This window comes from Ipomoea triloba, chromosome 12 (genome assembly GCF_003576645.1).
Source record: "Ipomoea triloba cultivar NCNSP0323 chromosome 12, ASM357664v1".
NCBI classification, from domain to species: Eukaryota; Viridiplantae; Streptophyta; class Magnoliopsida; order Solanales; family Convolvulaceae; genus Ipomoea; species Ipomoea triloba.
The window spans coordinates 3,161,704-3,176,180 of NC_044927.1; the positions used below are offsets into that span (position 1 = coordinate 3,161,704).

The 14,477-nt window shown below is 35.8% G+C and overlaps 2 protein-coding genes and 1 long non-coding RNA gene across 3 annotated transcripts; 1 reads left to right on the forward strand and 2 right to left on the reverse strand.

Annotated features, from left to right (window-relative positions):
- Positions 1–45: 45 nt before the first annotated feature.
- On the reverse strand, positions 46–1,814 carry LOC115998935 (uncharacterized protein At2g23090-like). The gene is made up of 3 exons (XM_031238602.1): positions 1,653–1,814; positions 1,374–1,414; positions 46–391 (listed from the first exon to the last, which is right to left on the reverse strand). The coding sequence occupies exons 1-3, from the start codon at positions 1,723–1,725 to the stop codon at positions 272–274; spliced, it is 234 nt and encodes a 77-aa protein (XP_031094462.1). The 5' UTR covers positions 1,726–1,814; the 3' UTR covers positions 46–271.
- A 2,253-nt stretch (positions 1,815–4,067) lies between these two features.
- Positions 4,068–10,695, reverse strand: LOC115998436. Its single transcript, XR_004093895.1, has 4 exons — positions 9,861–10,695; positions 8,611–9,799; positions 8,344–8,408; positions 4,068–6,636 (listed from the first exon to the last, which is right to left on the reverse strand). It is a non-coding gene; the product is annotated as an uncharacterized LOC115998436 (long non-coding RNA).
- On the forward strand, positions 8,490–13,682 carry LOC115998435 (protein CONSERVED IN THE GREEN LINEAGE AND DIATOMS 27, chloroplastic). Its single transcript, XM_031238016.1, has 7 exons — positions 8,490–8,818; positions 9,191–9,343; positions 9,470–9,547; positions 9,650–9,745; positions 10,487–10,522; positions 13,079–13,260; positions 13,353–13,682. Exons 1-7 carry the CDS (start codon positions 8,591–8,593, stop codon positions 13,513–13,515), a joined length of 936 nt encoding a protein of 311 aa, XP_031093876.1. The 5' UTR covers positions 8,490–8,590; the 3' UTR covers positions 13,516–13,682.
- Positions 13,683–14,477: the final 795 nt, after the last annotated feature.

Sequence of the window (14,477 nt, forward strand, 5' to 3'; positions counted from 1 at the left end):
ACCATTGTTAATCTTAGATGCACAAATGTTTTAAAGTCTCATTAAGGCCAATAGACGAATTATGTTATTGTAAGGGATGGTTTATCCAAGTTGATGAGTAATGAGCAACAACACAAGGTTCAAAGTATATTATCAACTCAAAACAATTTCCAAGTCTCACACAAACAAGTACACAATACACACAAACATCAACTTGCTTGGGCTGACAAGGGCGAGAGCGCTGGCAATCTACCAGCTTTCTTTAAAAGAGTTTTTATCAACTACAAATTGTTCATTTCTTGAGATGAGGAAAACATGCAGACACGTCTGCCTTGGGATGCTTTGCTTCCGCGTGCTCTCTGCACTTCACCTCTGATGTTGTGCACATAAATGTTTGCATGCATACCTTGCACTGCAACCATCCAATCAAAAACATATAAAGCACAAGAAATACATTAATCAAGACAACATAAGCAAGCCAAAAATTTCATAGTATAAATTTCAAGGCTTGATTCTAAATAGTTAAATCAAGATCATCTTAACAGAAAACAGCAAGAAATCAATGGTGTTTGCACAACAATATAGAAATGCATACAATCCCTTTTTCTTAATGTATAACTAATATCCCAATGGCTCCCTTGGGTGGTGCTAAGGGTGATGTTCACTTCAATTAACTATTTAACACTGCTGAAACTTGAGTGCCTCACAGCTTAAGAAAAAATTCCTTGATCCCACATTGGTATTGGCTCCAACAATAAATGAAGTTTATGAAATGCCATCTCAAGAATTCACACAGCTAATCTTCTGTTTAGGGTTCATTTATTTCTGTATATAATTTTTTTTCTCCTGCACGCACAGACCAGTTATCTAAGAACTCATCTTTTCTCTATTTCTGATGTTGTTGCCCTTCTTTGCGAAGGGTGCAACTTATAGCCAAAAAATCCTAGTAGATATATCTACACATTTATTCCACCATTTTTACACTTATGAGATATGAACTCCCATGACATAATCAAGATCTGAACAGCATAAACAATTTGCTGTAAGAATTACACTGGTTAGTACAACAGCAAGACTCCACAGCCAAAGAAGAGCAACAACTAAGGAATAGATCTAAAATAAAGTTGGGAATAGGCAACAGCACATTTCAAAGGTAGTAAAATTCTTGTATTTAAAAGGTGAAGAAACCAGAAATTGAAAAAACACAAGGTGAGAGTATAGTTTTTATGAAATTTTCAATTGCTTCAACAGAAAATTTTAGGCCATCCAAAAATTCGAATTCAGAGAAAGATTGAAAAGAAAACTTGCATCAGGAATTCCATTCGAAAAAACCTCTCAATCAAGCATATAATTCAGAAATCTACAACACTAATTTCATATATATGAAGGAGTACCTGGATATTCATGGCCTTTTTGTTGGAATCCAGCTGGCTTCCTGTGCAGATCAGATCACTTAGCAAGTTGATTCAACAGAAAGCTAACCAAATAACGTGAAATTGAAGCTCAATCGCGCACAGACAAAATAGGGACATTAAATTGCATGAAACGGTAGAATTACACAAAATCAAAGACGAAATCACAATAATCGTTACCGATTACAGTATTATGAAACAGATTTCATGCCTCAGACACAAATACGAATGAATAAAATGAGAAAAAAGAGAGAGAAGAACCTTTTGCGCCTTTATTCTTTTCCAGGTTCCTCTCGCGAGCCATCTTGGACTTCTGGCCGTTGCCTCCACCCATGATTTCGCTGATCGGAAAAGGCGAACCCTAACGGAGACTCTTCTGTTGTGCTTCAGCTGGAGATGAGGACGGAGGCAGGTTAAGTAAGGGACGGAATAGGTATTATATACATACAACGAAAGAAAGGCCTATGGCCAAAAGGAGCCTTAATTGCGTGTCCCCACTCCCCACTTCGCCGCTCACATGACTAGCGAGTAGTGGCCGGTTTTAATTAGGAGAGAATCTAATTGAGTTGATCATACAAATACATAATTAATTTAAGAGTAAATATCAATTTTGGTCTTACGATTAGTATAATGATAATTTTGATTCAGATATTTAGTCTATATCAATTTTGATCACACGATTATTGTTTTAGTATCAATTTTCATTCATGACTATTGTTTTAGCGCCAAAATTCATCATCCCGTCACCCATCCGTTTAAAACGTGCAAAAATTTAAAATTGTTAACGGTATTCAAAAACAACACATGGACAATACATCAACACTTTGAGAAGTTTATTTCTTACACTCTTGTTTCTCCCTCCCTCATCAAAGATATACAAGAGGCCATAAGTTAATGTTAATATACTTATTGTATGACAATTTAAAAAGCGATTTTCATGTCTATTTTCAAAATTTTACATCATATCATCATTATTCTTCATTTACTTTAATTATATTTACAATTTATATACACAAATCTCACATACATATATACAAATTTGTATACAAACTTTAATCTAATGTTTAACCCTCCTTTTGGTTTTATTAGTGTCAATCCAACATAAATTCAAACAACATGAATGCACTAACACTTTCTTTTTAAGAGAATATGTAACGACGATGTAGTAATAATATGTTTGTCTTAGAATAACAATTGATTTGTAATGATGAAAACGTGCCCCTTCTCCAACTGCCCCCTCCCCCTTTCCTTGCCTTTACAAGGTTTTATACAATTTCAAGTGTTTGTTGGAAATTATTGTTAATCATTAATACTTAACGGGTAACAAAATGATGGAAAAAAAATTTACAAATATTACATTTAATGTAAGTAATGTTCAACATGATTACTAAGGATGACCACAATGGTTTTATCTGCCACAATACAAGAACCTATCTTTTTGGGATGCATATGACATGTTGAGGATGAGACTTTTTGGTTCGCCAAGGACAACGAAGAGGTCTGGTTATATTTCACTTGAAGATAAAGACTCATTTCCTAAATGGGAGATCATGAGTTCGAACCTCAGTGAGAGCGATATTGACTCGTTGAGCGTAGGTTGAGAAAGTATATATGAACAGATACCATATTTAACATGGTCAATAGTACTCAAAAAAAAAAAAGACTCATTTCCCATTTCTAGTTAAGAACACAAGCGAGGACTTTATTTCCTATTGTATGGTTGAGACATACCTAGTCCTCCTCGCCCTTATCTAACAATTCTCATATGATCTATAATTTAATCCGCATCTTAACACTAATCACAATCAACCATACCTAATTAAGATCGAGTCAAACTTACTTGACTGTATAGCCAAGAAAAGTACTATAAACAAGGTATCTTGTCCTTTTGACCAAACCTTGGAGTTTCTTGTTGAAATAAGTTAGCAATGCATGAAGAACACATACTAATAACCAAGCAACCATATTAATCAAGGATGACGGTTTATTTCTTTTATTATATGTATGATGTATGATGTGTGATTGCTATGGTTGCTCCATTATGGTAAATACTCCAAAACTTCAATTTGAATATGACTATTCAACCAACTGATTTGAGTCTTTAAACTTAAAATGTCTTATATTTGACTCAAACATACGTGTGTGAATGTTGGCTACAATTGGAATATATCCACAGCCTTGTTGCAAGGAAAATCGTGTAATGTATACATTAATTTAGATCTTATTATGCCTGCAACATTAAAAAAAAAAAAACAAAACAAAACAAAAAATATATATATATATATATATCAGGTGGAGTTTCTTGAACCTAAAGTATATGATAAATACAATTAAAAAAAGGTGAAATTTATTAGGTGGAGTTTCTTAAACCGAAAGTATATGATAAATATGATTCTAAAAATTTGTCACCTGATCCATACAAGTAACCTTAAAGTATATGATGAATATGAGCAGAAAAATTTGTCATCTGATCAATATAAGCATTTAACTCTCCGTGAATATGGTAAAAAGTAAAACGTCAATTTCTATGCTCAAGTTTTTATTCTTCAGAATAATATGAATATGAAAGTTTCTAATTCTACCCCTTCTGACAAGTTAAACCGTAACTTGTGAACTACTCTCTATATTTTCATATTCCTACTCTTTTTAATGCATAATATAATAACATTTTGGTGATACTTTACTTAATAATAATCCATCAAGTTGAATTGTTGGTTGATATTAAACTTACAATTTCACTTTTATTATAGTTATTAAAGGATAAGATATAAGAAGAAAGGAGGGTAAGAAGGAAAAAACAATAGGAGAGGAAGAGAAGAGAAACAAGACAAGAAAGGGATTGCACAAATTCTTGGTAAAAGACAGAGGGTGCCGAGAAAACAAGGCCGGTTGAGGTTTCGATACATCGATCGTTAGTGAAACCATCGTTTTCAGACAACTCGCCTTTTCCCTGTTTTTGCGAAAGCTTGCCTGCCAGCACACCATCGCCACAACCCATCTATTCTCATCTCTCAGAAATCAGAATATACTTTGCTCTGCTCCTCCAAAATCCCCTCCCCTTTTGTTTAGTCTCAGAGAGAATTCCCTTCTTTTCACTCCTCTCATATTACTCTCTCTATGCAATATGGACCTGGATATCATGCTCTTCCAAGAATTGGCCTTTACTGTTGGCCTCTCTGTGCTCATCTATTTCATCCTCTCCAAATTCCATTCCAACGCTTCTCTTGCAAGGCACAAAAACATGGGTTTCTGCTGCGTAGATGCCACTGAAAAGGCAGAGAGGCTGGAAGTTAATAAAGGTTTTGTAGATGAAGGGATTGTCGGTGGTGGGGACGATGAAAGTGTGGAAAAAGTAGCTCATCAAGGGGGAGTAGAAGATAAGGATGATGAAATTGTAGACCAAGTAGTCGATGAAAGTCCTGAGAGAGGAAAGGTTCAAGAAATTGAAGTAGAGGGTCCTGTTGAAGAAGATTTTCGCGAAATTCACATAGAGCATGGTGAGATTGAAGGGCCAAGAAAGATGGAGGGAGATGAAGTTTCAGAGGAAAATGAGATATTAAGAGAGGAGGGAGTGTTTGATGATGAGTGGGAAGGGATTGAGAGAACAGACCTGGAGAAGGCTTTTGGCACTGCAGTGGTGTTTGTGGATTCAAAGGCCAATGCTGATCAGCTTGACAATGGTGTGAAGATGCAGCTTTATGGCCTTCACAAGGTCGCTACCGACGGGCCTTGTTGCAGAACTCAGCCCATGGCATTGAAGCTCTCGGCTCGCGCCAAATGGTACTCACCACTGCACAACCTTTCTATGCTGTTAATGTTAGAGATTGAAATCAAATAGTTTGTTAGTATGTATGACTTCTGATCAAATTTGTTGTGATCTTCGCCTAAAGTATTCATCACACATTAGACAGGATAGGATGGTAAATGAACACCATGACTCTAAGCTTATGTTGACAGTGTAACAAAATTGAGTTTTCTTAGCCCTGCAGCCCATAATTGAGTATTCGATGGGGGAGTGGAGTTATGTCAAGTTCGTTATATACGAACTCGATTTATGCAATCTTTAAATTCTGTTTTGGTGAACTTAAAATAACAGCAGGAGTTGATAACTTAAGTTTATAACCACCGATAGGAATGCTTGGCAAAGGCTAGGTGACATTAGCCGGGAGGAGGCAATGGAGCAGTATATAGCCCTTCTGTCAAGGAGCATCACTGATTGGAAGGTAGATATGAGTGTTCTTTATACATATAACATAATCCCCTTTCATTTGTTTTGTATATACTGTTTGACACAACTACTGTTTACCAAGCTGCAATACTTACATAGCTTAGTCAAATGTCGTGAAATTTAATACTTGCATTCTTGTGTGTTTGGTCACCTTAGGTTACCAATACTTTGCTCTCCAAAATTTAAGTTTTCTTCACAACTACTTGAGACTCCCAAATGAACCAGAGAAAAACAGATGTCATTTTGTGGATAACACGTACGGAGTCATATATATATATATATATATATATATATATATATATATATATATATATATTTGTTCTATAGCTCTAGTTGTAGCGTAGCAGATATGTTCACCTTCTGTATTCCTACTACCCACTGCAAACATCTCTATTGCAGCTTTCACAAGTATTTTCTGTAGATGTTCTTCCCCTTGCTAACCTCATTAAAAATTATTTTGCCTCTACCATATATAGCTGAAATTTTCTCATGATGTGACATCTCAACTTGTTTCTCTATGATACATCTTTAAGATCTGACAGCTTAACTTGCAGCATTTCAACTAGTTTTGTATATTAAGAAGTTATTATTATTATTAATTTTTTTTTTTTCCGATTCTGTGACCACCCATTTGGAATGGTAACAGAGGCGTCATCATACTACATAGTAGTTGGCATATTAAGAAATTATTTGCTTCTTCTATTATACACAATTCGTACACTCTGTTAGGTTCACATTATATCAGATAATCAGAATTGAATAAATAGAGGCTTACCGGTTTCGTTGCTGCCATGCGTTTATGCATCCTATTGCATTCTGTTTTCAATCTTTGTTTGTTGGGAGTTCATACCCAAAAAACAAGGATTGGTCGAACGAGAAGTAGTTGTTTGGTTTTTGACTATACAGCAGAGATCTTAACCATTAAGAACAGAGTGAGGTTGAGGATAACAGATTTATTTCCTTGCACAGGATGAAAAATGACATGCTAGAGATTCATGGCAAAGGCTGTTCCCCCAACTGCATTCTTAGGATTGTAAGTGTCAAACATGTGTGTATCTTATCTAAAGTATATATGTTGTGGTACTTCTTTGTAAATAAGACAAATTATTATGCATTTATCAGGTAGAGATTTAGAGATAGCATTGTTGGCTTCTACATTGTTTCATTTTACGTTCTTTTCCTAAAGCCATAGCCCATAAGAAATGGGAAATTAAAAGGCTTATTGGCCTTAAAAATTCTTACATGAAAATTATATCAAAACTTTTAAAATTTGGTGAGAAAACTACAAGCATTTGTGTTTTATGACAATTAAATTATGCATAAAAATAACTAGAACTTTTAAATTTTGACATATAAATATCAAACATTTGTATTTTGTGTTTTATGACAATTATATTATGCATAGAAATAACTAGAACTTTGAAATTTCATGAATTTGCGCACAAATTATTTTAAAAATTACAATAAACATTATTTTTTTAAAAAAATAATGTATGAAAATATATACTTGGAAAAAAATCAAATAGCTAGGCCTCTAAACTTTATACGAAAAAGCAATTAGGCTTCTTAGCTTTAAAAAGTTGCAATTAAACACATCAGTTCATTAATTTGATTCAATTAAATAATTAGTTGAGATACTTAAAAAGTAACTGATAAAAATATTTATGTGACACCATTTATTCAAATTAATTGAAGGCACATCAATGTGCACGGTAAGGCATTAAAATTTGAAGCTCTTGTATAACGATTTTGGAACTCATATAGTCATATCTCCCCTAGGGATTGGAGAATATTGTAGATTTGGAAATTTCCATTTTTGAGAAATTCAAAATTTGACTAGAGAAAAATTAAGATATAAATATAAGATATAAAAAAGTGATACAAAATTAAGGGTGAGATACTGAGATGGTACTTATAAAAAAATTTGAGGATATAAACAATTTTTAAAATTAAAAATAACTGCTCCCTAAACACAATGGCCAAGTAATTGACGAGGTGGGTGGTGTATGGGTTTAGATAAGGAACAACATTTGCTAATGTGTGAAAGATATGTGGAAATGTGGAATACAAGAGAAAATAGGATATTTGAATGGGTTATAAGATATTTGATTTTTTTTTTATAAAAAAATTTTGATTTAAGATTTAGAAATTTTTAAACTTGGGATTTAATTTTGTGCTAGAAAATTGTTAGGAAAGAATGGTGGGAGTGCGTGGGACTAAGTGATCCTACTTAAATGCTAATTACCCTAGACAGAATTTCTAGACAAAAATGGCCAAGTAATCAACCAAGGGGTATAAGTTTAGGTAAGATTTGGACTACCGTATGAAATATAAGAGAGTATAAAATAGTTGAGTGAAATAAAATTAATTAGAATTAAAATAGAATATAATAGAAAAATAAAGGAACCCTACAATATTTGAGAAAAGAAAACAAAACTAACCACTACTTTGTTTTAAATGTCAAACTTTAGTAAAATTGGTAACAAATTAATAAAGGCATTTAAAAAATTGTTCGAAAATTCTTTTCCTTTTGCACGATTTATTTTCTTTGACTTTTATGACTTGGAGAAGAGCGTGGAAATCTGAGGAAATGAACGCATAGCAGCGTGCAAAGAAAACGCAAGCCACGTTGCACCTCAAGCAGCATACAAGCAAGCCAAGTAAACCACAAAAAATAAATAAAAACAAAAAAGGATTGGCCACAAAGCTTCAAGATAATCTTACTATGCAATGGACCACCACCATGCAGGAGACTCGTGGATCACCAAGAATAATCTTATGGGCCATACCTGAAATTGTCCACAAAGCGTTAAGTTCAAATGGTGGGCAATAACCAGATTTATTTTGCATCACATAAATACTGCACCACCTGTAGAATCAACAAACTACACCATGGGGCAAAAGAACACTCTTTGAGTCTTTGATGCCTTTCCTCCAAATTATAAGCTTAAGCTTCTTAATCAAAAAGTAAATGCTTAGGTTAAATGTTACCTGCTCTCTAGTTCCTGGTCGGCAACAAGGGAACCATGCTGGAGGAAGTTGCAGTTCATGGATAGTTCATGTTAACAAAGCACAGATCCTATCAAAGAGGTTCACAGCAAAAGCCCTGAAAGATGAGATGAACGGAGGAACCGGTGGGCTACCAGGTCGGAGTTGGGACCCTGGGTTGGAATTTGAAGTGCCATTTGAACAGAGGCCGGTATGATGTCTATTCAATATCTGCAAATATAAACTCTTAGAAAGCAGTCTCTAGGATGCTGTGGTCATATAACCAAGTTCAAGCGGTGGAGACCAGTAAATTGTCAGTTTAACAATTGGTAGTTAGAAAATTATTGGGCAGAGTCAAATCCAATACCCTGCTTCTAGAAAATATGGTGGCAGTATAAGGAAATAAATTAACGTCTCTAACTCTTCGTTCTGAGTGGTATTAGAGTTAGGCCACGAATAAGGAAACTTGATGGGCGGAGGCCAAAAAAGGGCCAAATTCAGCAAAAATTCAGCAATTGATAAGGTAGTGGTAAGCGCTTGCACTATCACATCAAACTAATAATGAACAAATCTTGGTTAACAGGTGAATGAATACTCATCTCTCAAAGAATCAGCAATGTATTCCTGGGCTGAGTTGAGTCCAGGTTCATTCTTCCTACGTCTTGGGGGCCTTTGGTTCATTACTTTCACAGTTTTAGGAGTGCCCATTGCAGCTGCTAGCTTTGATCCTTCCAAGGTACTCTCATGCTTTTACTATTAAAAAAAAAAAAGGGAAGCAGTCATTTCAGTTGCAGAAATAAGCTTTTGCTGCTTCTCAGTTCTCATATATGGTAGAATTTGAAAAACTTTTGTTGTCTTCCAGGATCCCTTACGATTTGCCCTAGCTTCTGGTACAGGAACAACTCTTTTAGTAGGACTGATTGTTCTGAGGATTTATCTGGTAAGATCTTTTTACATCATTCAAATCATACTTGGATGTTATATCAGTAAATTTCTGAATCGATATTTATTCTCTGATGATGATTTTATTTCTTCATGAAAGGGATGGAGCTATGTTGGGGATAGGCTTCTATCAGCTGTTGTACCTTATGAAGAGACTGGATGGTATGATGGTCAAATGTGGGTAAAGCCACCTGAGGTCTGCCTTCCTTCTCACTATCTTCACCCTGCTTGGCTGCTCCACACCCACCCCCTGCACAATAGAATAGATTAAATAATTACACCAAGACACAATGTGGGAGTTTTACTCTTACCGTAGCTCAATTGATTCTTGGATGGTAGATTATGGACAAGATGTATAATTAAGCCCTGTCAGTTCTGATGGACACCAAACACTGGTCTCCCACCTAATGGGCAACTGAGTCACCGTGATTTAATCTCCACAATCCTATTAGGCCAGGGTGTGGAGTGTAGCATCGAACAATCTTCTTATAGCCCATCTAGTAGTGCCTTAAGAATGTAACATCTTAGAACTTTTGCCTTCATTTCTAACCAAACTGAACTAATAGTTCCTGTATTCCCGATATCAATTGTGAATTTGCATGTCCCTAGTTTTGATAGGATACAAATATTGCCCTTCAAAGACTTGAATCTTTCACTGAATTGTAAATAATAAAAAGTTGCTCAGTATTTTTATTTTTTTTTTGAATAAAAAAGTTACTCAGTATTAAGAATGATATAGTGCAGTAAAATTGCTGAAGATCTTATTATAAAAGCATGATGAGAGACTAATTAGATTAAAATGCAAAGATCATCTTCCTCTGATCTTATAATAGTTGCTTGCATAGGACATTAATTGCCAGAAACTCACAGACAAAAGAACAAATTAAACGAAAAACATATATTAAATGTAATGCTTTCAGTTGACTATTCCTTGCAGATTTTGGCTCGCGATAGGCTTCTGGGATCGTACAAGGTAAATTTACAGCCTAAACTTTATTTTGCATGAAATATGTTTAAGAGTGCAGTGTTGCGCCCGCGGAAGTGGGATAGATCAGATTGCAATAATAATTTGAGAAAGAAAAATAAATGAGGCACAGATTTTACGTGGAAAACCCCTAAACAAATTAGGGTAAAAACTACGGGCAATGGTAGAAGAATTTCACTATGAGAAAATAGGAGTTACAACCACTCTCTAACTAACAAGGAGAAAACAAGGATAATTCTCTCTTGCTAGGAAGGAGAAATACACTCAACAAACTCTCTAATATCTCTAGTATATGAGGGAAGAATAGAATGATTTGGGATGACAAGAATGGCAAATGACCTCCCTATTTATAGTTGAGAAATTGGGGTCATTTTGTAGTTAGCCTAAAATGTAGGGACCAAACAATAAATATTTTTGTTCAAACTTTGTAGGTGCCTAACTCTTGGACTTGCCTAACATTCTTGATCAAACTTTGCAACTTGCCTAACCATTGATGTGCTGAATTTAAGACGATGTTGCTTACTTGTTATACAATGCTCACACAAAGGAAGTGATAACTTTGTTAACCCCGGAAGTAGCTTTTGCTCCACAAGAATCTTCATTCCTTGTTCTGACATGTGCCCAAGTTTCTGATGCCATAGCAGCGTAGAGTCTGGACTACATGCGGCAACCGATGCCTCTGCTTCTTGCAAAGTCTCTCCCTTCAGCATGTATAGATTTGCAGCTATCTTCTCCCCTTTCATCACCACAAGCGCTCCTTGGAAAATCTTCATGACTCCTTTCTGTGTTTCAATCTTGGTTGCACTATTATCCAATATTCCATAGGATAATAGATTTTTCTTCAGGCCCTTCACGTGCCGCACATCCTGAACAGTTTGGACTGTTCCATCGTACATCTTCAGCTTGATGGTTCCAATGCCGAAAATCTCCAAGGCATGATCGTCGCAGCTGTACACAGATCCTCCTGAGATTGGTTCATAATGATGGAACCATTCTCTCCTTGAGGTCATGTGATATGTGGCTCCCGAGTCTATAAGCCATATATCCGCGAACCTTTTTCTGCCTTCCCTGGCTATTGATGCTTCGCAACAGAGAGCACTTCCATCATCTGAGGTACTTGCAACATTTCCTTGAGGATTGGAATTCTGAGGTAAATTCCAACAATCTTTCTTCAGGTGACCCTTCTTTCCACAGTTGTAACACTTTAAATTCTTCTTACTTGATTTTGATCTACCACGACCACTGCTTTGGCCACGTTCTGTTGACCTTCCTCTCATCACCATTAACGCCTCTGCCTGTTGCAGATTGACTTGTCTGTCCTCCTTGTTCTTGCGCCGACTTTCTTCTTCAAGAACCGCAGCTGCAACATCATCGAAGACTAGATAGTCTGTAAGGATGTTGTTTGTTAAGTTGATGATGAGCTGATCATACGAATCAGGTAGACTCTGAAGTAGAAATTCCGCACGCTCCTGTGGCTCTATTTTACAGCTTAGAGATGTAAGCTGGGAAAATAGAGTATTCAGCGTATTTAAGTGTTCCGTCACTGAAGTAGATTCTGACATACGAAGAGTATATAATTTCCTCTTAAGGAAAATTTTGTTGTGCAGTGACTTGGCCTCGTACAACCGGTTGAGGTGATCCCAAATCTCCTTGGCCGTCTTCTTCTCCTCGATGCTTGACAATACTCCATCTGCTATTGATAGGTATAGATCCGCCATAGCATCCTCGTTCATCTCGCTCCATTTTTTGTCATCAGTAAAATCCACCGGCCTTTCACTGATAGCTGCTAGACAGTTGTCTTTCCTCAGGATAGCCTTCACCTTCAATTTCCACAATGAGAAATTTTTCCCATTGAATTTTTCAATCTCAAATTTCGCTGCCATATTGTTCTTGAAACAAATTCTGAACAATATATCTAAAGGCTCTGATACCAATTGTTGCGCCCGCGGAAGTGGGATAGATCAGATTGCAACAATAATTTGAGAAAGAAAAATAAATGAGGCACAGATTTTACGTGGAAAACCCCTAAATAAATTAGGGTAAAAACTACGGGCAAGGGTAGAAGAATTTCACTATGAGAAAATAGGAGTTACAACCACTCTCTAACTAACAAGGAGAAAACAAGGATAATTCTCTCTTGCTAGGAAGGAGAAATACACTCAACAAACTCTCTAATATCTCTAGTATATGAGGGAAGAATAGAATGATTTGGGATGACAAGAATGGCAAATGACCTCCCTATTTATAGTTGAGAAATTGGGGTCATTTTGTAGTTAGCCTAAAATGTAGGGACCAAACAATAAATATTTTTGTTCAAATTTTGTAGGTGCCTAACTCTTGGACTTGCCTAACATTCTTGATCAAACTTTGCAACTTGCCTAACCATTGTGGCTGCTGCCAAATTAATCCATTTGCCTAATTCTGCCGACATGCAGTATATATTACGGAGTATTATTATTCAGAATTACATATTTCTCATACAAGTCTGATCAATCATTAACTCAATTTTAGAGGCCATAAATCTATTGGAATTTATGCATCTAGGTGAAACCAGTCATTGCATTGCTGAAACAGACCCTAGTGGGAACAGGGGCGTTTCTGGTAGCAGCAGTCTCGTTATTCATATTCGCTACCCCAGTAGAAGATTTCATCCACAACACTTTTACGACAGAAGAGTATTCATCCAATGGATCCAGTTCAAGGAACAACACGAAATTCAACATAAGGTAAGCATTAAGCCTCTTTATGATTCAAAAATACGTTCACAGTATGCAATTACTTGAACTTAATACGCGAGTGCCGTGATTAAAAATTGAAGGAAAGCTGACCCGTTGAGATTGCCGGGGGAAGTGAAGAACGATGATGATCTGGCGGCGGCGGCTGCAGAGGCCGCCGATGGAAGGCCCGTCTACTGCAGAGATAGGTATTATCGTGCACTGGCCGGAGGACAGTACTGCAAATGGGAGGACCTTCTCAAATGATCAAGACGTGGATGGAATAGTATCAAGTAGAAACGAAGGTTATCGTTGTTTGTTTGAATTACTGATGCGCTAACATTCAGAAGAATGCTTTGAAATTTTGAATTCTATTATACTTCAACCTCTACAAAAATCTAAATTCTAATAGCAACCACAAATATTGTTGATAATTTTGAGTTTTTATTCAATGGCAAAAACTTGGGTGAGACCGTCTCACCATGAGACGGGTCGAGTCGGGTCGGTTCAAGATGCAAATGTAACACTTATATGCACAAATGCTATACTTATATGCTAACACTAATTAGGAATAAAATTTTTATTACTTATTAGGTTAAATGTAATACTTTTAAGAGAAAATACAATACTTTTACATTTCGATTTAAAAGTATTACATTTTTCCTCAAAAGTATTATATTTGTCCTTATAAGTGAGAGGCACTTGTCAACATTACTTATTAGGAAAAATGTATTACTTTTTCTCTTATAAGTAACAAAAATTGTATTTTTGATTAGTGTTATATTTGAGCATATAAGTATGAGATTTGCACATATAAGTATGACATTTGCATGGTGCTTTGACCCGACCCGACCCGTCGCACGAATAAAGATCCGTGAGACGGTCTCACACAAGTGTGACCCTTATTCAATACATGTAACAAGCAATGAAGCAATAGAGAAATAATCAAATGAATTTCATTTCTAAAAAAGTCAATAGGATCGCTAATTGGTGGTTATCTTGACGCGCCCAATAGGCTCATGCATTAGCGTCAAGAGGCTCATGCATCGCACACTAATTCTTGTTTACATTATAGAAATTTAAAAAATAATCTTATTTTTTAAAGGGAAAAGGGTCAAATTAGCCCATGAACCGGGAAAAGTCAATTAGGCCTCCGAACATTTAAAAAGTGCAATTAGGCCATTTAATATATAAAATTTGGGCAAAAACCCCAAAAACCGGTAAATGAT